General features: G+C 41.0%; 1 protein-coding gene across 5 annotated transcripts in view; it reads left to right on the top strand.

Moving 5' to 3' along the window:
- Positions 1-23,800, top strand: part of CEP131 (centrosomal protein 131) — a 29,635-nt gene extending 5,835 nt beyond the window's left edge. For 2 of the 5 annotated variants that reach the window (XM_060764280.2, XM_060764279.2), the window contains exons 3-27: positions 187-281; positions 561-675; positions 1,606-1,718; positions 3,226-3,339; positions 3,474-3,635; positions 4,103-4,220; positions 5,500-5,619; positions 5,801-5,969; positions 6,617-6,717; positions 8,781-8,963; positions 9,498-9,689; positions 10,112-10,249; positions 10,585-10,710; positions 11,010-11,126; positions 13,211-13,240; positions 13,795-13,897; positions 15,169-15,370; positions 16,152-16,259; positions 16,689-16,806; positions 17,984-18,058; positions 18,149-18,291; positions 20,199-20,376; positions 20,589-20,785; positions 22,713-22,773; positions 23,441-23,800. In XM_060764280.2, the coding sequence (XP_060620263.2) occupies positions 187-281; positions 561-675; positions 1,606-1,718; positions 3,226-3,339; positions 3,474-3,635; positions 4,103-4,220; positions 5,500-5,619; positions 5,801-5,969; positions 6,617-6,717; positions 8,781-8,963; positions 9,498-9,689; positions 10,112-10,249; positions 10,585-10,710; positions 11,010-11,126; positions 13,211-13,240; positions 13,795-13,897; positions 15,169-15,370; positions 16,152-16,259; positions 16,689-16,806; positions 17,984-18,058; positions 18,149-18,291; positions 20,199-20,376; positions 20,589-20,785; positions 22,713-22,773; positions 23,441-23,515 (3,153 nt within the window). In that variant the 3' untranslated portion in view covers positions 23,516-23,800. The remainder of the gene's footprint in view (positions 1-186; positions 282-560; positions 676-1,605; positions 1,719-3,225; positions 3,340-3,473; positions 3,636-4,102; positions 4,221-5,499; positions 5,620-5,800; positions 5,970-6,616; positions 6,718-8,780; positions 8,964-9,497; positions 9,690-10,111; positions 10,250-10,584; positions 10,711-11,009; positions 11,127-13,210; positions 13,241-13,794; positions 13,898-15,168; positions 15,371-16,151; positions 16,260-16,688; positions 16,807-17,983; positions 18,059-18,148; positions 18,292-20,198; positions 20,377-20,588; positions 20,786-22,712; positions 22,774-23,440) is intronic. The other 3 variants (XM_067463864.1, XM_060764282.2, XM_060764281.2) reach the window with 3 other exon arrangements.
- Positions 23,801-24,144: the final 344 nt, after the last annotated feature.

Below are 24,144 nucleotides of genomic sequence, written 5' to 3'. Positions count from 1 at the left end.
GCCAGTGTCAACTTTCAACCCTTCCAGAGTCTGTGCTGTCATCATCATCTGCCAGTGCTACATTAACTTCTTTTTGCTAAGGTGAATGTAGATGGAGTACTTTGATATCCATGCATTAGAAAACTTTAGAAAGCATCTAGTTATGGCCAGCTCTGTTTATTACTGCTTTGTGTATTTTTCTCCTAGGAGGATGCTGGGTTTGGCTCTTCTAGAGCTATGAACAATTTGAGAAGATCCAATAGCACCACTCAGGTTAACCAGCAGGTGAATAGTACATTCAGGTGAGCCTTAAAGATATCTCTCTGAAGGGCAAGACAACTGTGTAGGATCTCTCAGGGTTTGTGTTTGCTTTTCAGGGCACATTTGAGAAATTGGGATATTTTGCTTCTAGAGGATCTCTTACAGTTTGAGAAGAAAACTTGGCAGCTTTTGGTAGTGTAAATGAGTTAGCCTCTTGCAAAACAGATTGTGTATGTTTTGGAAATGAATTAAGCAGTACGGTGTTTAAAATCATGCAAGGCAAGGCCCCTGATTAATGCTGTAATTTTATTTTTCTTCAGTCCTGAACACCATCGAGATTTCTTGACTTTGTTTGACAGCAGCTCAGGTGGAAGAAAGAAACTGGCAAGTTTGAGCAAAGTCTCACCAGAAAAGAAAACTACATGGAACATCCTGGTAAGGGCATGGTCATATCAGAAAATACAAATATCAAAGGAACAGTAGTTTGGATTGATGGATTTAGTCCTAAGCTTTGTTTTTTTTAAGCATTTTCTTGCTAAGAAGGGAAATTATCTTCAAGACATTTGTAGCCTTCTCGAATATTTTTGGCTTATGTATTTGTTATTGGAAACTGCATTAAATATTTGAATGGTATTGCTCTGTCACTGGAGAAATGTAAATTCCTGTGTGAAGCTGCCATACCTAGTGCTATAATAAGTTCTGTGTAGAATGTTCCTATATAGACTATTATTGAGTAGCATCCCACTCCAGCACTCATTCTTCCTAAAATTAAAAAGCAGTGGAAAGGGGGCTGCCTGCTGTTCTAATATCCTCTGGGTCATGCCAAAGGGAATAAATGTCTCCGCACTAACACTCAATTCTAGGGCAGCACTAACTCTGAGAAGTGGGCATCCTTTGGAAAAGCTTTAATGTTGCAACCATACAGCAGCAATTACCTTAGTCATTTTAGCTGTGGAGCATTAAATTGGGAATGAGCATAGAAAGACATTTCTAATTTTTAAAAAAACTATTGTGAAGAGGCATGAAAAAGAATTCTGTCTTGCAGTCGTTTTTTTGCTCTGAGCCACCTTTGCTGATTCTATTAATGGCATTGGTTAGCATTTGTTATCAACAAAAGGTTAGCACAGCTTCTGTAGCTTATGAGTGTCAGGTAAATGCAAATACCATGATAATCCCAAGGCTTCAACTTCTTATAAAAGATACATATGCTTCCCTTTGTACATAGTAAGAATAATGGTAGAACTTAGTTGGATACTCTACATGTGGTGCATTTATAAGGGCGTTGATTAAAAGTGCCCGAAGAAGATCTACCAGAAATAACTATAATGCTTTTCTGTAATGCATATTTGTGATTATGTTGTGCAGGATGAGCAGCCCAGAACCTTTCCTGTCCCATCTACCACCAGGGAGGCCCCTGCAGGCATGAGGAAGAAAGAAATGTATGTGCCACTTGCGGCCAACTTCACTGCTAATAACAGGTAGAGAAAAGTATATTGACAACTCGATGTTACTTTTGGTGTCTATGATAAACAGCTGAAGCAGTGCTGCTTTTCTTTCTTCTCTCACCATTTGTTTATGTCCTGCCTCTTTCCCTGTTCCGGCCTCAAGGCAGATTAGGGTCCCTTCATATAGCCATATAACCCAGAACATCAAGCAGATAATCCCACAATCTCTGCTTTGAACTGGGTTATCTGAGTCCACACTGCCATATATTCCAGTTCAAAGCAGAAAATGTGGGATTTTATTCAGCTGTGTGGAAGGCACTTAGAACAATTATAATAGGTATAGCAAGAAATTAACAAAATCCAAAATTTAAAATGTAATGATATTAATAACTGTTAAAAACACAAATCATTGAAAAAGAAGCAGCAAACAGAACTTCCACCACATTATAAAAGGCCCATTACCCCTGAGCAATCAGCCTTCAAAATATGCTAAAAGAAAAATATTTTTGCTTGAGTGCAAAAAGGTAATTAAGGCAGTATCAATCTGACTTTTCTGGGAAGAGAGTTTCAGAGGTAGAAGAAGGCACTGGGAAGGCCTCTCCTAGGTTTCCACCAGGTGAAGGTGATGTGACAGAAAGAATGGCCTCTCCAGAAGATCTCAAAGCATGAGCTGATTCATAAGGGAGAAATCAAACTGGGTCTTTTTTTTGGGGGGGGGGGGGGGGGTAAGCAGTTGTAGTATGATTTCTATCGATATTAGAAAAACAACAATATATATTGTATTGTCGAAGGCTTTCATGGCTGGAATCACTAGGTTCTTGTGACCTCACAACCTCTGAGGATGCTTGCCATAGATGCAGGCGAAAGGTCAGGAGAAATGCCTCTAGAACATGGCTCTATAGCCCGAAAAAACCCACAAGAACCTAACAATATATATTATCCAAATTGGGTTTGGATAATATTTATCTTCAAGTCCACGGGGAAGAACCTAACAGAAACTAATCACACAGTTAGTATTGTCAGACTTAACATTCCGTGCAACTTGCATCAAAACAATCAATTTGTCTTATTTTTTCTCATTATTGCTGAAATGTGGCTCTGTTTTTAGTGATCCTTTAGCAGCCCTGTCTTCATTTGACATTCCAAATTAGGGTCACTGGAGCCTTGCCAGGTGATGGCACCTATACTGCCTATAAAAATTCTCACGTGATGCTTTCACTCTCCTTTCTACCATTCACCCTCCTTGTGGTGAGTAAGACTTTGTTTAGATGACAGAAGAATAAGTGAGAGGACCAATGGAACAACAGGGAAATAATCACATCAGCCACACTGTCTCTTTTTGCTCTTCCAAATACACACCAGACAATCTTATATTGAACCTCATGTAGGTCAGAGCTGTCCAGTAGGCAACAGCTTAGAGAAAAGAGGCCAGATGAAAGGCGAACTGACAGGCACCTTTGTTTGTTGAGATTAATTACTTGTTTGTTTAGTTGATATATTATGGAAACCATCCTGACATGTTTTCCTTCTTTCCTGTGAGGAGTAACAAAGGTGCCATGGGCAACTCCGTCACTACCATGGTGCATAACAACTATTCCACTGCAGACAAGGGCCCTGCACCTAAAAGTTCCAACCAGGCCACAACCTCCCTCAAGTAAGTCCTTATGGATTCCTGTCTTATTCATCCTTTCATAGGTGACTGCAAGTTGTTGCAGTTAGAAAGCTTTGCCATGGGACCAAGGCATGTAAAAATATGCATAGTGGACTATTGGTGTTTTCTTTCCTTAGCAACATTATCAAAGCCACCTCTAATGAAGACACAGAGAGCAGCAGCTACTTGAAGTCTCAGAAAAACCTTTCAAGTAGTAACATCCTGGCCTGGAACAACAATGCCAGCAGTAGCAGTAAGCTGCTGAGAAGGCAGGAAGTGTCAGAGGAGGAGGCTGAGCGGTGAGCATGAAGGACACAGTATTTAATGATAGGAGAAAAGATAACAGGATGGCAGATCGTAGCAAATGATGAGCGAAGTCACAAGACAGCTCAAAAAAGAGTACATCTTTCCGTTTCCCCTTTGCATCTTTAAGAAGAATGCATCTGTAGAAATCATGCAGCCCTTCAAATATTGTCACTTCGTTTTACAATCATTAGTGAAAAAAGCTGGGAGTTGCAGTTCAAGAACATCTAGGGAGCCATGTAATTCTCGCTGTGCTCTGAGTTTTTGATTCAACATTTTATATAACACTAACAATTAAGACTTTTTCTAAATATAAGAGCAATATGTGTAGGAGCAGGTTTTTGTGCATGACGCCTCTCTGCCTATCTGCCTGCCTGCCTTCCTTATGGCAAGATTTGCTTTTCTAGACACATTGCTTGGAAAGCAATACTCACTACTTCTTTGCCTCTTTGTACCCTTTCAGGTTCATTAACCAGGTCAACCTGGCAGCTGTAACCATCCAGCGCTGGTACAGACGGCATTCACAGAGGCACAAGGAAGGAGTAGCTCAACTTGGGCACTTAATAGCTACTAAAAGAGAGGTCTGTCTGTTGCATGTGTGTCTTATGAAGAAGGCTTTTATGTTTCTACCCCTGGTAGTTAATGAAACACAGTTTCCCTGCCATGGAAGAGTACATCATAGACAAAGTTAGCCCTGCTACTAACGCTGGAATTCAAGGCTGAGGAGTAAACAAGCTTGGGAAGCTTTCTTCTACAGGAAAGTGACCCCCCCCCCCCCCCCACACACACACACTTACTTTTTGAACTCCTCAACCCTGGAAAGCAAAGTATTTGTGAGGCTCTGGCAGATTCTTCTTTCTTAGATTTCACTTAGCTTATGTAGCATGTTTTCTTCTGTGAAAGGAGAAGATAGGATAGTGCTTTCTCTGGATACTTCTGAAGAATAACTGTAGAATTGAGTGGGTACAACTAATGATTCAAGATTGCATCAAGTACATTTTGCTGTGTATCCAGAACAAGTTGCTGTGATTAGGTCATTTTGACCCTTCTGGTGTTCTGTCAGTGAAATTGTACCTCCTTGTTCTGCTATGACATTTGCTCTTTAAAAATAATAACCTTGTTTTGGAGTTATTCCCAGACAAAACAAGAAGCCTTGCTAGTTTTTCAGATCACCCAAGGCTTCATAATTTGGTGTCAGTCATACCTTCTTCAGATTTTTTGACAAGAAAACCTACTTGTCAAAGTAAATTATTCTGATTTACTGCAAATTATACTACTTATTTAAATATTCTACTTCTATGAACCAGTTCGACAAAGAACATGTAATAGTTTAGCAAAAATTAGAATAATTGACAGGCGTACTTAAGATACCTAATGTCTGATCCCTTGTCATTCTTTTCTCTAAAGACATGAAGTGAGAATTTTGACCTTAAAAACCCATTCTTTACAGCTACTCAACAAATGCCAATTTGGTATTTACAGCCCTCTGCTTTCTTCTGAAATGGATCTTATGTTCTGAAATTTGACAGTAGTTAAGGGAAAGTCTTCTTCTATAGCAGGGAAGCCCTGTTGTCAGTTAATTTCCCCACTTCTGTAACTGTCAGTACTCTGTTGTTGGAAGTTGTTGATCTTTTTTCCTGAGGGCCCTGTAACTTGCTGGTCATTTCAGAACAGGATGACATAAATTAAGAGCACCTTGCTATATAGTTAAATCATTTCTGTAGGTTGGATTCTCAAGGAGAGGAAAAACAAAATTCTTGTACCAGGAAGTTAGAGAAGCAGTTCATTCTGTCATATGCTACAATGGAATACTAATAATTGAACCTGAAGAAACAGCCCTTTTTGTTGTTTATTCTTAAGGAAAGGCAGCAGCAACTCACAGAGGAAGGCAATATCTTAGACTTGCAAAAGAGGCGAGATGAAGAGAGGAGGAAGATTCGAGAGGAGAAGGCACGTCTTGCTAGGAAAGCAGCCATCCTGGTATGAACTTGGTGACAACACTGTTAGTTTGAGCATGCAGGGAAATACTTCTGTATGTTTTCTTAATGTGTTAAACTAGGAGTTGGATCACAGTGGATTTGTTCTTAATTGTTACTAGTACTATATGTTGAGGAGCAAATGGACCATGACGTGGCACTAAAACCATTTTTTTTTCATACAGGAGCTGCAACAAAAGCGGGCCCAAAAAGCCTTGGATTCTCAGTGCATGGTTCAGGAGGAGTTAGCAGTGGTGAAAGAAGGCAAGAAAGCCTCAAGAAGAAAACCTGAAAAGGCTGGCTCTGTGAAGAATATCAGCCCTGCCAGCAGTATAATTAAAGCCAACAACACAGGTGAGAAATACTAGCAGATCTTGAAAGTGTAAATCCAGATAATTCTGGAATTTTGCTCTAGCCCAGCTCCCATGGACTTACCTTGGATCTGTTGGGCACAAAATCATCTTGTCAAATTGCCAAATGCAGTCGGAAAGTGTTTAATTATAGACTGCAGTGAGGAGGTGCAAACAGTATGTGCCGTGTCAGAGATTTTTAGGATAAGAAATACGTTCACAGAAGTGTAGATTGCCTAGGCAACCTACATGCTGATTTCTGCAATGTTTGGCTTACTGAGAGGCCCTGAGAAGATTACTTCAAAACAAACTAACTCCAGAGGTACCATAACTGAATTACACATCACAAGTGTTGTGGGTTACAGTTCAATTTGTTCCCTAAATACATAGTCACTGCCTCCATCTGTATTGGTTTGCCCAGTTACTTGGTATAAGGAAATCAACTAAGAGGCCAGTATGTACTGTCATTGGAAATTGGTGATCATCCCCCACAATTGCCATCAGACAAGCTCTATACTTTCATGTTTGTCATGGAAAAGATTTCCCAATCCAATTCTCAAACCCCTCTTGACATCCTTATGCAAGCTCCACCTGTACATTCTTGTGGGTACTGTTCCCACTATAGCAAATGTTTTCTGTTGTTGTTTACAGAAGCCAACTTCCACTTGGCAGTTACAGATACAGAAGAAAATTCTGTCATGGCATATCTGTCTGTTCCAGGACAAAACAAACAACCTGAAGAGCAGCCACAGGTGCCGCCTTCCTTTTTTCCCCATGTTGCTGAAAGAATAGATACCTTTTCTTTTACTCCCTCATTTCCCAGTTTACTCGTTTCCCAGTTTTCTTTGCTGTGGAAGATTCTGTTTAGCTGATAAGTGCCTGGATTGAAAAAGTTATCTACCTTCACTTTAATGAAACATTAATGATACACACGTGTAGCACCCTGAAAAGAGATTCTGATTTTAGTTTTATTGAGCCTGCAGTGGTGAATTAGTGTTAGTAACCAGAAAAGTTTAGAGTTAGATTTTCAAAAAAATGCTCATTTAGTAACAAAAAAATCTATAAGCCATCAGCAAAGAGAGAATTAAAGAAATAAAAAAATATTTATATTATGATTGAATGAAAAATATAACATACAGTGTAAAGTATAGAAATAGTTTTCTACTATTTTAGAGGACAAGATAGTACATAAGAAATACCTGTATAAAGACAGAAGTCATTTGTGCAAGAATAATGGATTAAGATCATTATCTTCATAAGAAACCTCAACTAATCAACAAATCATATTGCTGTCTAATATTTTGTCCTAAAAGTTCCAGTAAAGTAGTTAAAGTGTATTCAGTTTAACGGGCCAGATGCAAAAAAAACTAAAGCTTATTCCAAACAGGAGAGATGGACCTCAGGTGTTCTCAACTAAATCAGATTGTTTTTTTGTTTACATGCTTAATAACCAGAGTCTTTAATGTTGTGTACAGATAAAAGCAAAATAAGTCAACATCAAAATATTTTTTTAATCGGATTCAAACAAAATAAAACTAGTATTTTGGGTTTTCTTTTTGTAATAGAACTGAAAGGAAAAGAAAGCAAAAGAGATAACATGGTGCATATACCTAAACAAAAATATTTGGGAAATTTTAAATGTCTGAACCTGTCACCAGAATGTACATCATTGTTAAGGATACCCAGATATCATCCCTGTAAAGCTTAGCTCACTTCTAACCACCCAACTCAGAGAGTCCTGGAGGGGACTTCAGCTAAACATCTTCAGAACCTGATATAGAACAAGGTACTCCTTCAAGTAACATGACCCTAAACCGTTTAGGACTTTAATAGTTCAGATAAATATAGAAAAGTCACTTGAAAATAAACTAGTGAAAGTTCAGCTTCACAACAGAATAAAATACATTGTATAATTAAAAACCAAAAGAAATTGATTCCCTTCAAATTAAACATGAGCCAGATATCTAGCCCAAAAAATTACTTTAACTTTCATCCTAAAACTATGCAACAAATAAAAATCAGTTAACAAATTGAAACTCATCAAAAATATAACACACCTTCAGTTACTGAGACTTGACATTTTAGTTGTACCTTTTCCCAGCTTATTTTATTACCATTTCTGTGCTGGATTGATGAAGGACATTGAGAGACAGACATTTCAAAGAACTCTTTTCTTTTTTCTTTCAAAAAACTGAGATGTTCAAAAGTTGTTGTTGTTTTTTTTGTCATGTCAGGAGCAACCTAAAAACCTGCAAGTCGCTTCTGGTGTGAGAGAATTGGCCGTCTGCAAGGACGTTGCCCAGGGGAAGCCCAGATGATTTGATGTTTTATCATCCTTGTGGGAGGCTTCTCTCGTGTCCCCGCATGAGGAGCTGGAGCTGATAAAGGGAGCTCATCCGCCTCTCCCCAGATTCGAACCTGTGACCTGTCGGTCTTCAGTCCTGTCGACACAGGGGTTTAACACACTGCGCCACCGGGGGATCCCGGTAGTACCTGTGCATGTGTGAGGTCTGCCATTATCACGAGTTAGGAGTATCATATTTGTATGCTCTTCCACCCTGATGTGTTGATTAAACTTGGCTTTATATCAGCGTGTTGCCTCTTGCATCACAGCATTCAAGCCGATGGTTTGCCCTCCAGGACAATAGATCTGCTTAGAAAATCAAGCTATGAGCCAGACTTCTCTCTAGATATCAGTTTTTCTCCATAACTTCTATAGCCCTGTCTTCCCAGTGCACCTTCTCACCCATTCATCTATTGTCAGCTACACATTCTTGATCCAGTCTTACTGTGTCTGCTTTTCTCTGTTGCTTAGGATGTCACCTCTGGAAAGGTGGCCAGTGAAGACCTGGAAACTATGATCACGACAGCCAGCAGAGCCCAGTCCAAAGTGACCCTTAATGAGCTACTAGACACCCTAAAGCTGTTGGAAGAAGAGCCAGAGTTTCTGTCACCACCAAAGACCAGCAAAGAGGATAAATATGCTTGGATAGACGGGGTAACTGGATTTGGTGAACCAGACATCTTCTTACTTTTGTCTATGGGTCTTTTTCCTTTGGTTGTGTTGAAATGTTACTCTGAATTAACAAACAAACAAATTGTTTGCAGAGCTTGTGTTTCAGGAGGTGTTTCCTTCTAGGGCAGAAAAACTATGCAAATGAGAGAGAGGTTCCCTTATGCTTATAACATTTTAACAAGCCTTTGGGGTGGGGGCAAATTATGAACTTCAATGGCTCCTACTAACCCAAAACACCCAGGATGGTATTGCTTATGCAACTATCTCTAAGTAAAATAAGTTTGGTGAAAGTGTTCTCTTGTATCTAAAAACTTCTGTCTTCTATTTACTCATGTTTGCATCCAATAATGTGCAGCTGAAGTGAACCAGAATTCATTATCCTGGGAAGTCTAGTTCATATGGGCAAGCTAATGTCCACAACAATTTCATATTTATCCACCATCTGTAAATTAATTTCCTCTGTTCTCTTTTGCTATTGTTGTCAGAAACATCCTGACATTTTCCCTCTCAACACAGGGGGCAAACTCCAATTCCTTGACTGCTGACAATTTGGAGAAGTTTGGGAAACTGAACTGCTCCCTGGGAGTCCCCGAGGAAGGCACATTACTCTCAGAAGCCAAACTTCAGAGCATCATTAGCTTTTTGGATGAGATGGAAAAATCAGAGCAGGAGCGACCTAGGTCTGCTGCCTCTGCTTCACACCGAGAGGTGAGCTTCCAAAGAAATTCTGTGTTTTTTCAATAGACATAGGTATAGTCATTTTACAAGAAATGGTTATTTGTCCCCAGCTTGAAGAAATGGGGGAAAAAACATTGAGTTTGTAAAATCATGCAATCATCTTTAGATAAGAGCTACGTCTTGCTACTATATCGGCTTCCTTCTAGCACAAATGGCCGATCTTGTCATCTGCTGTGATGACCAATGAGAAGCCTGGGATAATTGGTTCTGCCTCAGGAAATAAAGGGTATGGATTTCAACCAGTAAGATTTGGGTTGAATTTTTTGGGAAAGATGTTCCTTATAAAGGGGAAAACTTGGGGTACCTATTTATTAGACTACTGAGCACTAAAATGAATACTAGCAGTGACTGCATCTCATTGTCATCATGCTCCCTTGCTGGTTATCTCTCAGGGGATCTTGTCAGAAGAAGAGCTAGCCCACCTGGAGCAGGCCTCAGCCGTTGCCACAGAAGTTACCAGTTCTATCATGAGGTTGAAACTGGAAGTAGAAGAGAAGAAGAGAGCCATCACGTTGCTACAAACGGCGCTGGTGGGTGACGAGAGCCCAATTCCGGGGCAGGTCTGCATGTGCACAGAAGAGGGAAAGATTGACACAATGTACAGCAAAGCCTTAGGTTATGTTACATGTGTCATCCCGAGAAACCAGAAGGGCGGAGCCCTGCTCTCTCTGCCACCTTTGTGAACTCAGACTCACCCTTGAGCATCTTCATGGGCAGAGTCTCTGCGTAGGGATCAGTGTGCCTTTGATCTCTTCTCCCCAGCTCCTCTCTCCCTCCCTCCCCCTGGATTTAATTTGACAATTCTGCATAGCCTAGTATGTGGGTGTTCTTAAAATGCCCTGGTTATTGCCCCTTGTCCTGGCAGGCTCAGCAGCGGGAGCTGACTGTGCGACATGTCAAAGAGACAGAGAAGGAATTGAGCCACCAGCTGGCTTTGCAGAGGGAGCAGTATGAGGCAGCTATCCAACGGCACCTGGCTTTCATTGACCAGGTAACATCGCACCCCCTTTTCTTGTTTGTAAACAGACAGGGCCTGGAAGATAGAGATATTATCCTATCCATTCTGTTTACCATCTGCTTGCTAGACTCCCTTGTGTTTCTATGTCAGTGGACATAACCAATTGACTGCACTGTGCTTGACTAAGATACAGGCGGATGAGTGGGTGAATAGGAAGATATCTCCTATATCAAATGTCAGCTTGAATTCATTTGCTCTATGATGGCCAGTTAGTGTCCCACTATATGAAATTCAGTTGCTTCCTTATATCTTTCCTTTTATTCAATCTTCAGCTCATCGATGATAAGAAAACTTTGAATGAGAAATGTGAAGCAGTTGTGACTGAACTGAAACAAGTGGATCAGAAATACACAAAGAAAATTGCTCAAATGCAGGAGCAGCATGAGCTGGTGAGGAAATTGCATTAGTACTGTGGTGGTGGGATTGCAAAAAACAAACTCGATAGAGTACTTAAATGTTTTCCATTCAATCATTTAGAATCCAAAAAGTGTTTTAGTTGTCCCGTAGAGAATACCTGTTCTGCCAATGAGAGATACACATTTTTGGAAAAGGAAGGAAATTCCTAGACTGCCTATAATAAAGAAGGTACATTATTAACACAATGGGGTTCTTCTCCCCTTTTCAATCTATTCAGTGCAGAAGGTCTCCAACTGCATTGTAACAACATTTATTGGAAGACTGGATGAACTCAGCACATTTGTTTTTCCTCCATGTTGGAACAATACACTTTATTGGACTGAAATGCAGAGGGAGTGGTATAGTTGCTGATTCTTAAGCATAGTATGCCAGGCTGTATCCATGTCACTCTGCTTGGAGTCAGTACTTGCTTTCTTCCGATTCAGCTGCTACTTTTAAGCTGAAATAAGAGGTATTCATATTTGGAATAAATACAAGTCACTTAATTTTGATTAAAAATCTAAATACAACTTAGAACTCTTTAAAAAATCGCCTGGCTTGACCAAATATCCTGAAGTTGGAGAAGTAACTACAAAGTGCATTGTTTTCACACTGTGTCTGTGAAATAAATATTATAGTCTTTGCTAGTTTTTCTGAGTTAGTGGATTCATACAGAGGTATCTTCGATGAAACCTCCTGGGCCCAGTGTCAATTCATCCTCCTTTTCTCCGAACCAACACTTACACTGAGTGAAACTGGTTCAAAACTAGCTATGCAGCTTGGGTAATGCATGTTAGATTATCATTCTTTGGACGGCAGGAGGAGCAATCCACTACAGTTGTTTTTGGAGTGGTTAGAATTTAAATTTAGTGCTGATTAGGTTGACAACAGCTTTGTGTAAACGTCTGAATTTCAGTTATTCAAGAACCCAGTCATAGTGGTTTGCTCCTCCTGTCATCCTAGAATGAACAATTTCTCAGTCTTGACTATTATATAGGATGGGTGCTCATCAGCATAGGTATGTACAGGAGCATCATGCTGATGATATAAAATGAGAAAAGACATGTGTAGCTGAGCAAGGAATGTGCTACCATTCCCTGATACTTGGGTTAATCCCAAACAAGAGTGTACAACACTTTTATCTTTTTCTATTCATCCACAGAAACATGCTTCACTGGTAGCCATTCAATCCTCATGTTGCAATCCAACCTTTTTAGAAAGATTTATTTTGATCAAGTGTCTGTGGAAAGGTGGGTGTAATCAGTAAATCACAGTGGTCCAGACTCATCTGTTAGTAATTTGCAACATTCATTAAGCAGAGATCTTTACTGAAGCTTTTCCATATGCCTTTATAGTTGCCCCTTGGTAGAAGCATGATGTTGGACTTTTTATCTGATATGATAATGCCTTACTTTTTTTAATGATCTTACTAGTGACAGTATCATAACACTACAGACAGGAGTATGTGTCGATACCATGCTTCTTATCTTTGTTTCATAGTAGTTGAAGGAGCGGAAACTGCAGAGAAGATGGGATGTTTTGTGTCACTTTGATTTCAAGTCATTTCCGACCCATGGCAACACTATCACAGGGCTTTCTTGGCTAGATTTGTTCAGAAGAGGCTTGTGTTGTTGTTTTCTAAGACTGAGAGTGTGTGACTTGCCTAAGGTCACCAAGTAGGTTCGTGACTGAGTAGGGTTTCAGACCCTGGTCTCATAGTCCAGTGCTCAGACCATCACAATATGATGGTTCAAGGGGGATGGCCATCAGCTTTAGATTTGCATTAGCACTTTTTCCTGCATTAAGGAGGGACCTTAGTTTCTTTTAACTGTTTTGGTTCTTTGGTGGAAGTCCTCTTAATGCTTGGAATAGTCTTGTTGTAGGAAGTCCTTTGTACAGATGCAATAGTCCAGCTGGTCCATTTGTTGCAAAAGGATGTGTTCCAAGTGGCTTTCCGTTTTCTAAGGAATACGCTTGTCTTCTGCATCAGCTGCTTCCTTGCATCCTTCCTTCAACGGTCTTTAGTTCATGCTCTTTCCATTTCCCTCTTGCTCTTACTTCTCCTCTTTCTCTTTAGGTCTGGCGCACTTTGGGTCCCCTCTGTGAGGTAAACCTTTTCTGTGTACAGTCTTCAGATTCAGACTTTGTCTCTTTCACTTTTCTGGATCCTATGAGTGCAATTGCCACTGAATTGTTGAGGTGGTACCAAGATTTCTCTTCTTTTGGCCATAGAGATAGAATGGATATTAGCAAAAAGCTGTTCCTTGATAGTGATACACTGCATATATCTGCTTCAGTGAACACATCAGACATTATGCAAGAAAGAAACCATTATTTAACATTCATCCTTACTGTTCAAATGAACAGCTGTTTGGTAAAGTTGCCTATGAAATAGTCCTCGCAAATATTTTTCAAGTACTTTGGCATGTGTTATTGTCTACACATTATTTGGAGTGGTGCATTATAGGCACAAGTTCAGGTACCTTCTTAGTTTATAAGTTGGAGGAGATGAGTGTGCTGAACACAGATATGACTAGGTGAAGACAGTACTGCTTTCTGACACCTCTTAGCCTGGTACTTTCATTGCTGCATATTGTTAGTATTCAGGGAAGATATATATGATCTGAGGTTTACTGTTGTTTTCCTTTTCTTAACATTCAGGAAATCAAAAAGCTGAAAGAGCTCATGAGCGCCACAGAAAAAATCCGCAGGGAGAAATGGATTGATGAAAAAACCAAGAAGATCAAAGAGATCACTGTTAAAGGTATATATGGACTTTCATGGGTGTGTTGTATTCTTGTATAAGGAACTGCCATTTCACCATGGAGTTATTGGTACCACAGGTTTGATCCTTGTTAGTACTGTTGATTCCCTGCTCTTAAACTGGAGCCACGAAACAGATCAAATTTCATCCCTTGTGTAGGACAAAGGAAAATCTTCCTTTTTCTTTGACTTGTATCCTGCCTTTCTCCTGGCACAAATCTCCTGGCCAGATTTGTTGATTTTAGCTAATAGTATTTCTATTTTAAGGTATTCCTATTAGAAGCAGAGGTCAGATAGTTCCTTGCTAATCTCTTTCTCTAGCTCAGTTCTAATTATCAACATATTGCCGGCTTTGTTGTTGTTTTGCCACTGAAATCATGGTGACAGAACACCCATAGGATTGGAAGATTCTTTTGTTATCCATATCATAGACTTCAAGCCTGAAATTCAGTAAATTGATTAACTGTCAGGAAGATGTTGGTGAACATCAGTTTTCTTTGTGTGAAGAAAATGATCTGTGAATAAAGAATGCAGATCTGCATAAAAGTATTTATTAGAATGTACTTTAATTGCCACCAGAGCCCCTGGTTAAACAGCTGAACTGCTGAACTTGCTGACCAAAAGGTCAGTGATTCAAATCCGGGAAACAAGGCGAGCTCCCACTGTAAGCCTCAGCTTCTGTCAACCTAGTAGTTCAAAAACATGCAAATGTGAGCTGTTCAATAGGTACTGCTTTGACAGGAAGGTAACGGCACTCCGTGCAGTCATACTGGCCACATGACCTTGGAGGTGTCTACGGACAACGCCAGCTCTTCGGCTTAGAAATGGAGATGAGCCTCACCTCCCAGAGTTGGACATGACTAGACTTAATGTCAAGGGGAAACAGTTACCTTTTTAATTTAATGGTGTTATGCGTTTTGAAGAGGAATGAATACAGAGCAAAAGGTAGAAACTTACCAAGACAAAGGCGCACCAGGCAAGCCCTTGTTGTGACCGCCTTCCACCTGGAAATCTATGTCCTCATTGTGAAAGTCCATGTGGGTTCAGAATACATCACTTGGAAGATATTCATACTCAGCCGTAAGTGATTGTCTGTGGTGATGATGATGGCAGTAATAGTTATATGCAGAGGTTAGCTATTTTGGCAAGTGATAGTGCTAGAAAAAGAGGCCATAGGGTAGATTAGAGAGTGGGTTTGCTGTGGTAGTATGCACAAAAATATACATATAGGCAATCTACAGCTCTCTCATGTTCACCGTTTCCCCCATTCAGGTCTGGAACCCGAGATCCAGAAATTGATTGCTAAACATAAGCTAGAGATCAAAAAATTGAAAGCACTGCATGAAGCAGAGTTGCTACAGTCAGATGAACGAGCTGCCCAGCGCTACATCCGCCAAACTGAGGAGCTGAGGGAGATGCTGGAGCATGAAAAAGAAGAGCAGGGACAGCACGAGAGAGAACTGGCAAAGCAACGGTATGAAGGGAGCAGGGAAGGCAAGGATGGGAAAATGTAAGAGGACCATTGCAAAAGAAGGGTCTGGGTTCATGGCAGCATTTCAGGACTGGCCTTATGGAGGAGCTGTGCATAAAAACAGATGGTAACAAAGTCAACTACTTGTTTCTAGTATTCCTTCTTGATGGTTTTGTTGCTAAAGCATTCTCTTTCAGAAAGTGACATTCCAACTCGGGTTCACTTTACAGGTGATACCTATCTTAAAAACTGGATGTAGATTCATGCACTGCACTGTGTATTGCTGTGTGTGTGTATCTGGCATACAGATGAGCATTTGCCATTAACTTGCATTGTATATCTCTGCCTATAAACTGCACTGTAGTGTTATTCTCTTCCCAGTCTTGGAATCAAAGAGCAGGTGCTTGGTATTGTTCTATGGGGGTGGGGCAGCAAGTAAATAGACTAGGCTGTGAGTGGCATTCTTTGAAAAATACCTTCTCTTACCTTTATAGGCTTTGTGTTGAGCTTTTAGTCAAGATTTCCTTGTGGCCTCTACTGTAGGGCTTTTCTTTTCTGCTGTTTTCATGCCTTCTAAAGGAAATCCAGTCCCACATTTTAGTCCTAAGCCTCATGGCTGAATTGATTCATGGCCTTTTATATCCCTCAAAAAGATGGTCTGTCCTCTTTCATTTTCTCTTAGCAGAGACAATCGCTGACCTTGTTGCTTGCCCTTAAATATTGGGCCAGGCCAAAGTAACAGGTCTCTTGGTAGTGCCCTGTCTGAAATAGTCCTTCTACACAGGTATGAGAAGCAGCTGGAGCAAGAGGAACAAGCTTTACAGCAGCAGCGGCGTCGGCTATACAGTGAAGTGGCTGAGGAGAAAGAGAGGCTCAATCAGCATGCAGCCAGGTGAGAGGACGCATGCTGAGTTCAGAAATGAAATGTATATCTAGAATCCATATGGTTTGAAGTGCAGACCACAGGGAAAGAACCCACAAAGTATTTTAATATCGCAACAGAGTAACAGAGCTCAGGACCCATATCAAACGTGTATTGTTTCCATCATCAGAATGTCATATTCCGAACATAAAACCCAACTGAGATTGGAGCCGTTTCTTTCATTTACAGAGGAGATCCTTACAAGAATAAAAATGTTTGTATATGTGACTTCCTCTTGCATTAAAATGTACTAGAAACCTGGTGGCCAGGTCCTTTGGGCAACAAGAAGCCCTCTCCCTATTATCCTGCATTGGAGATCAGTTTTCCTCTGTTTATCTTGAAATGATGTTTGTTCAGCCCCAGGTTAGGTTTATAACAATATTGATCTCTGTTCTGCAGGCAACGGGCTGAGCTGGAGGATCTGCGGCGGCAGCTAGAAGAGAACAGCTCTGTTGTCACCAAAGCTTTGAAGGAGGAATATGAGAAAGGGAAGGAAGAGCAGGAGCGACGCCATCAGGTCTGTGGTCTTTCTATAACCTTTGGGATTTCTGCCTGTTTTCAAACATATTTTATCACTTACCAGTAACTAAGGGGTTTTTTTTCTTCATGTTCTGACCTCTCCCTACTTTCCACAGCTGATGCTCTATTTTTTAAAGTACGTCTACATCTGTTGATCAAAGGGAATCAATTCCCCCTGATTTCCCAGCAAACAACCTCATGTTTCAAATTATGCAGCAATGCTCTGCATTAGACCTCTTCCTACCCTTTTGAGTTTGGACACTTTCTCACAGAAGGAACGTCATGTAGCATCCTGTACAGGACAGCAGTAGACTTACTCTTTCAAGATTTTTTTCTGTCAGAGAACTCTGAATATAAGTTGTCTAGGACAGGAAAGTAGAAAACCCTTTCCTCCTATAATCCTCACTGGCCATGTCAGTTCTAATTGATTGTTCTAGGGCTAATCCAAATCTTTTACAGCACCTTACTTTAGAGCAGGCACCCTCAGACTGCAGTCCTTCAGCTGTTTGGGCCTCCCCCCCCCCCCCCGAGTTTCTGGGAGTTGGAGGCCAAAACAGCTTTAGTGCATTCAAGTACAGCCTCATTCTCCTTCCAGCCTCTTTCCTGTTCAGTGAGGAACAGGACTTGGGTTGAAAGGCAAGGACACATAGAAACAGGCAAGCAGATTGGTATTTTGTCAGCCAGCTTGACTAACAAACCTATTTACCCATGAAGACCTTGAACCCACCATACAGAATGAGGCTGGAAACATAGGATAATTTTTAAAACAGTTAATGGTAGTAAAACATTGGCTTCCCTGCTATTTACTTGAATGTTTTGTGTCCCCCTTCTTCTTTGCTGTCTTAAAGGATTTAAAGTTGATAAGGAATAAAGGGAAAGCTGTCTTCAGCTCTGCCCTTTTGTTTGCTACAGGTGAAGACTGTCTTCACCAACGCTCATAACTTGCAGGGCAAAAACTGGAATGATCTTAATCTAGTACTCCTTAATCCACATCCTTCAGTTGCTAATATCTAGCTATGCTAAAAGAATAATGGAATTTTATTCTAGATGATTCAGTGATTCCTTTTCAGAATCATCCAGTCAAATTATGTCATGCCTTGTATTCTGGAGAGAGGAAGGGGACTTTGGGAGGAGACTTTGTTTCTCTTACTTAGTGTGTTTCTTCCTTCCTCAAGGCAGAGGTTCAGGCCCTAAAGGTACAGCTGGAAATAGAGAAGCAGGCTTGGGAAGCCAACTATCTGAAAAAGGAGGTAATTTTATTGTTTCACTCTTTAAGTCATATTCACTCATATTTCATTGTTCAAGTTAAACTTGTGTGGTGTTTCTTGCACTGTTCTCAGGAAGCCTGGTTGCTCACTCGGGAGCGAGAGTTGAGAGAGGAAGTTCGGAAAGAGAGGGACAAGGAGATTGAACTGGTAATACAGCGGCTAGAAGCTGACATGTCCTCCTCCAAGGAGGAGTGTGAGAGAGTCACAGAAAACAGGTAAAGCATTGGTATATGAGAGTGAGAGCTGGTTGCCACAGTTTTTACCTGCACTTCCTGAAATGTTCTTTATAAAGCTGTCTGATTTTGTTTGTCATTGTGCACCATGGTCTTCAGTTGGGCCTGCTTGCTCAGGAGAGAGGTATTTGCAATTAGATTTGTGTATTTGTACAGCTTGTTTAAAAATCTGGGTATCTGCTTTTTGAGAAATCTTGGTTTACCTTTTGGAAATCCTCATTTGCTAGCCGTTCTTAACTTGTGGTCCATGGACCCCTGTGGGCCACAGTGTTCTCACAGGAGGGGCACAAAGAAAACAAAGAAAGAGTCTAAATCAGGCGTGGACAAACTTCGGCCCTCTAGGCGTTTTGGACTTACTGGCTGTTAGGAATAATGGGAGTTTAGGTTCAAAACACCTGGAGGGCTGAAGTTTGCCCCATGCCTACTCTAGAGTGTAGGAAAGTGTTTCCTGACCAGGTTGTGAGTGTGCTCTTGGTTGTGCTATGTGACATCAATGGGCTTGCTCTCTCCCTCTCCCCCTCTGCCACTGGGAAGCAAATCAATTGACCTCACAACTCCTCTCTTTTGCCCCTATCCCTAGTCTCAGGATGGCATCTAGTCAAGGACGGGAAGGGAGACTGTGCCTGTGCCTCCACCCTCTGTGGGTTTTTTTGTTTTTGTTTTTTTATTTTGTCATGTCAGGAGCGACTTGAGAAACTGCAAGTCGCTTCTGGTGTGAGAGAATTGGCTGTCTGCAAAGACGTTGCCCAGGGGATGCCCTGATGTTTTGATGTTTTATCCTTGTGGGAGGCTTCTCTCATGTCCCCACATGAGGAGCTGGAGCTGATAGAGGGAGTACATCCGCGCTCTCCCTGGATTCGAACCTGTGACCTGTCGGTCTTCAGTCCTGCCGGCACAAGGGTTTAACCCACTGCGCCACCACCTACCCTCTGTGTTGAGCAACTGTTGAATACATATTTGATTCATGTTATGGTTTTAAATCTTGAGTTGAGTCTTGGTGGTCCATGGCAATAAAGGAGATTTAAGAGTAGCTCCTGGTTAAAAAAAAGTTAAGAATCACTGTTGTAAACTATTATAGTTCCTGTTAGGCTCCAAAGAAGATGTACCAGTAGATTTCCTTCTGTATTCGTCTGGTTGAGTCTTCTTGTGCCCCATTCTCTTTTTTATTGCTTTCTGCAAAGTGCCAAACTGCTTAAAGTAAAAGGTAATCACCTTGAGTTTGCTGGTTAGATCACCATGATTTCTTTGTGACTAGATATCTCAGTTCTTCTCTTCAGATTTTAATGTATAGACTAATTTCCATTCCTATAGAGTTAGTTACTCATCTTCATTGCAGTTGCTGTTGCTGCAGAATTCAAATTTTCTGTGTCAGGCCCTGCAAGGAGGTGTTATATTGTGTGTTTCAGCCTTAAAGATAGATAAACTTAACTGGAAACAGTTTCCTTCCTTAACACATTATATTCAGAATACTGGTGAAGTAATAATTTATATATTTTTGTTGCATTGCCTTGTTTGTCCTTAGTGGTGATGAAATGCTCCACAATGTGAGCCCCAAACCAGTTTCTACAGAACACTGAAAACTCCTCATCTCTCTGGCTGTGTATCCGACAAATGTATGCTCAGAAAGATGATGGCTGGAATGGGTTGTGCAGGATAGTAAAGAGCTTGTACTGTCCTAGGGTTTTTTTTATTGATTTGAATGCTAAATGTTGCGTTTTTGGACTGTGGTTGTATTCTTTTGTTCTTGCCATATTTTGCTTTGTATTAAACATCAAGTTATCTACAGCCACTACAGTCATACAATGATACTGATATTATAATTTTAATGTTTTCATAATTTAAAAGTCAGCTCAGCAGTTAGTCATAAAGTCTTTGTTTTTGCTATTCAGACTAAAGAGAGCGCGGGACAAATATGAAGCAGAGCTGCAAGAACTGGAACGGTCAGAACGCCGGCTCCAAGAGCGCTGCAATGAACTGAAGGGGCGTCTGGCAGAGGCAGAAGGGGAGACTCTCCGTCTACAGAGCCTGCTGCGTCATAAGGAACAGGAGGCAGAGGATATCCGAAAGGTGAGTGCTTGGAAAGGTTCTTGGTTTTGGATAATACCAAGTGGTATAAACTGCTGGGAACTCTTTTTCAGGATTAGATAGATCTAAGGATAAAAATATTTTGGCCCTGGGGGACACTTTGAGCCTTGGCCTCTTTGAAACACCTGGTTCTTCATTGTGCATATTCTGTACACCTGGAGCCTGAATCCCTCTCTCTGTGCTTGGTGTAACAGGTAAGGGACCAGCTAGCTCAGGAACGCAGCAGCCTTTCTGAGGTTATACGGCAGGAGTTTGCTGACCGGTTGGTGAGCACAGAAGAGGAAAACAAACGGCTCAAGGCAGAGATGGCTGAACTTCGTGCCCGCCAACGCTTAGAACTGGACAGAGTGACCCGGGACAAGGAAGAAGAGCTGGAAGAAGTGCATAAGAGGTGGTCCTTGTTCTTGCTTTCTTTATAGATATTCAGAGTTGACCTAGTTCTGTAATAGTGCTAAAACTATGAGTTGACATGTCTCAGATTATTTTTGTGGCTGTCATCATTCCCTCTCTCTCATGCTATCATCTATTCACAGCATATGTGTCCTAGCTGATGGTTTGCTGAGTTACAAACTAACCAGTTCTGTTTTAGTGCTACACCAAGCAGTCACATAGTAGAAGATACTCCTGTGGCATGTCAGGGATGATGAAACTCCACACTAAAAAGGGAGGCCAAAATTATGTAACAAAATAATTACATTTCTGCCCCAAGAAAAGCTGATGTATCTGGCCTTTGCAGAAGTATGCAAGTCCAAAAATGCCATGAATAATGGGTTTGCCATTAGTTGATGGCTAACTTGAAAGCAGAGAGATGAGGAGAGTGATGAAGCAATGCACATGTCCAGCACAGCTGCTAGAATTCAGAGCCATAGTTCTGTTAGTCCAAACCAGGATGCAAAAGGATCTTGTAGCATCTTTGAAAATGAGAAATATTAGTTGCATATGTTTTGTAGATTTAAATCTGCCTTATCAGATGCATGGAGAGAAGTGCCTGGGAGCAGAACTTTATGAGCAGGTTATATGATAGGAGTAGAAGTGTCAACAGCTGTGGGTATGGTGATAAGTAGCCAAGGTGAGTAGATAGCCATATGAATGGTGAAGGGCATTACTGGAATGTAATGTGACGTTGGCTTGGAGCCAGAAAGGAAATGTGATAAACTGGCTAAGAGAGGCTGGGATGTTAACTAGAAGCCATGTCTCTGTTCAGCCCACTGTTGATGGCCTGGAATTTGTGGATATGTTCCAATTTTGCAGTGTCTCTTTCCAGCCTTCCTTTGTATTGTTTTTTTTAAGGACTTTTGTGCTGAGGTCTGAGATGGAATGGCAAGGAAGAGGGAAGTGTGCTGTAGCTGCTTTTTGTGTATTCCCATTCCTCTTTTATGTGCATTTGTCTTATGGTGCTGCAATGATCCCTTTCCAGAAGCAAAGCTGGTTATATTTGCTTAAAAACTAGTATCTCTCTCTTATTCTTAAAGAAGACCACGCAATAGGTAGAGTAGGACATCTTGTTCTACCAGCTAATGGTTTTACATGCATCTTCCTCCAGAGAGCCTACCTACTTTGCTAGTGTATTTTCCTCATTAATTGCATTATTTTACCACACACTCAAAAATCTGATCCCGGCACACACCCAGCTTTGCTTAGGGCAAAATCTTTATATTAGGATGGGCAAAGCATGGTTTTCCAGATGTACTTGGAATCCATCCCCAACAACCCCTTACCATTGACAACATGGACTAGGGCTGATTGGAACAGCTCTCCAGCAATGTCTGGAGTGGGGGATTTTGCCCATCCCTGGTTTATAAGGGGTGGTGATGGCCGACAGGGAGCTCTGGCGTGGGCTGGTCCATGAGGTCATGAAGAATTGGAAGCGACTGAATGAATAAACAACAACAACTGGTTTATAAAACTTCTCACTTGGTTTGGAGCAGCAGAGCAGCCAGGAAAAATCAACCTGGTTGTTTAATGGCATCTTTTAGCATCACAGATGCCTGTAACCTAAAGAAATCACAGCTTTTCCCCAATGTTTTGTGTTGCATATCTCAAAGTACCATGCCTGTTCTTCATGCTTGCATAGTGTTTTTACAAATTACTGCATGGGACAAATCAGGAACGTGGCCTTTTCCCGCATGACACTGACACTGGCCATTTTATGGAAAGCGCTTCACAAGATTTGAGGGCTTTTAAGGAAGCTTAAAGAAAAGACAGTAGTCCTTCTAGAATTTGAGTACACTTCTTTTTTGTCTTTTCCCCAGAATCTGATTGTGATAGCTTTATTGTTAAATACCTGGGTTTCATTCTGGGTTTTGCCTTCTCTGTAGGGTGAAAACAGCAATTGTGAAGAAAGAGGAGGCCGTCAGTACCCTCCGGAAACAGTATGAGGTGAGCTTCTTTGAGGGCTGCAAGGTTCTTTGATTTTGTCCGGTTAAATCTTAATTTTAATGTGAACAGGTAAAGAATATGATGATGAGAATTGGCCCTCTGCCATGTAACGTGAAGTTGACCCTTGAGTTAATATTGCAGAACATGAGTGAATCTAGATGTACATTTGTATCATAAAGTATTTAACAACTATTGTAATAAGGAAATGTATTAATAATTCTTAACAATGTAGAGAAAATAAGATGGCTTCCATTAATATTTCCCATGACATCCTAAAGCAACAATCTGGTAATTTTCTCCCTGTCACTTGATATTTAGCTTTATGTTTTTCTAACTCTTAGAACCATATTATCAGTCTACAAAATAGTTTTATTTCTTCCAAATCTGTTTGAGATTACTGGAGAATGACACATCAGGTGGACTATCCTCTGAACAAAATGCAGCTCCTGTCTGAGTATATCTAAAGCCAGTGGCCCATCCTTCCTAGTATTCTGTCCCTTGTAGTAACCAAGAGTGGATGTTTTGGAAAGGAGGCAGGGAAGATCTAGCTGTCACGCACACACTGATGTATAAGGCTGTTTTAGAAGTAGTAAGATGCACACTCAGTCTTGCCCTCCTTTTTCTCCTCCAGTGGTATTTGTTCAACTGAATTCCCTTTTCTTTGCAGGCGGCTGTGAAAAGAGCAGATCATTTAGAAGCCCTCTTGGACCAACAGCGAAAACAGTTGCTAGCAACCAAGTAGTAACCGTGCCAGTAGTCTTATAAGGGAAGAATGTCATGATCATGCACAGGAAAAGAAAGTGGCGTGCTGTGATCTCCAAGAGACTAAGATAAAATGAATGCTGATCTGTCTGTGACTGGGAGGGATTCGTGTTCTCTTTCTCTGTCACTCTCGTTAATAATTATTATTTCTTAATTTGTTATGTTACTTTGTGCCTACGATCTGACCTCGTGTACAAGAAACCTGGGCTGCATCCCAGTTCTTGCTGATGTATTTTGACAGTAAAATCCAGCCAATTTTGTAAGAGGTCAGTCTCACCATGATCTTTCGCTTAGAAGCCCATCCTATTTGCGGAGAAGGGTGGGAGGCTAGGCTTTGCCGCTCAGAAGATACCTGCCTGTTACTGGATCCTACACGGGTCAGATACCACTAGCTCAAAATCTTATCAGCAGTTTTTGTCTCACAGTTTTTTGGGAAATGTTTTGGGTCAGACCAAGACACCTGGTAAATTCCATCCCTTGTTTGGATTACATGTATTCTTCCTTGCATCCCGTTAAGAGGGATAAGCCTATGATTTTGGTTTGCTAGTGTCGGAAAGGGCCTCTCTCTAGTCTTTTTCACTATGGAATTGAGTTTGATGTGGTGGAGGG

Source organism: Anolis sagrei, chromosome 2 (genome assembly GCF_037176765.1).
Source record: "Anolis sagrei isolate rAnoSag1 chromosome 2, rAnoSag1.mat, whole genome shotgun sequence".
NCBI classification, from domain to species: domain Eukaryota; kingdom Metazoa; phylum Chordata; class Lepidosauria; order Squamata; family Dactyloidae; genus Anolis; species Anolis sagrei.
Note: the sequence above shows the minus strand (reverse complement) of the source record. Positions and strands in the feature narration are given on the sequence as shown.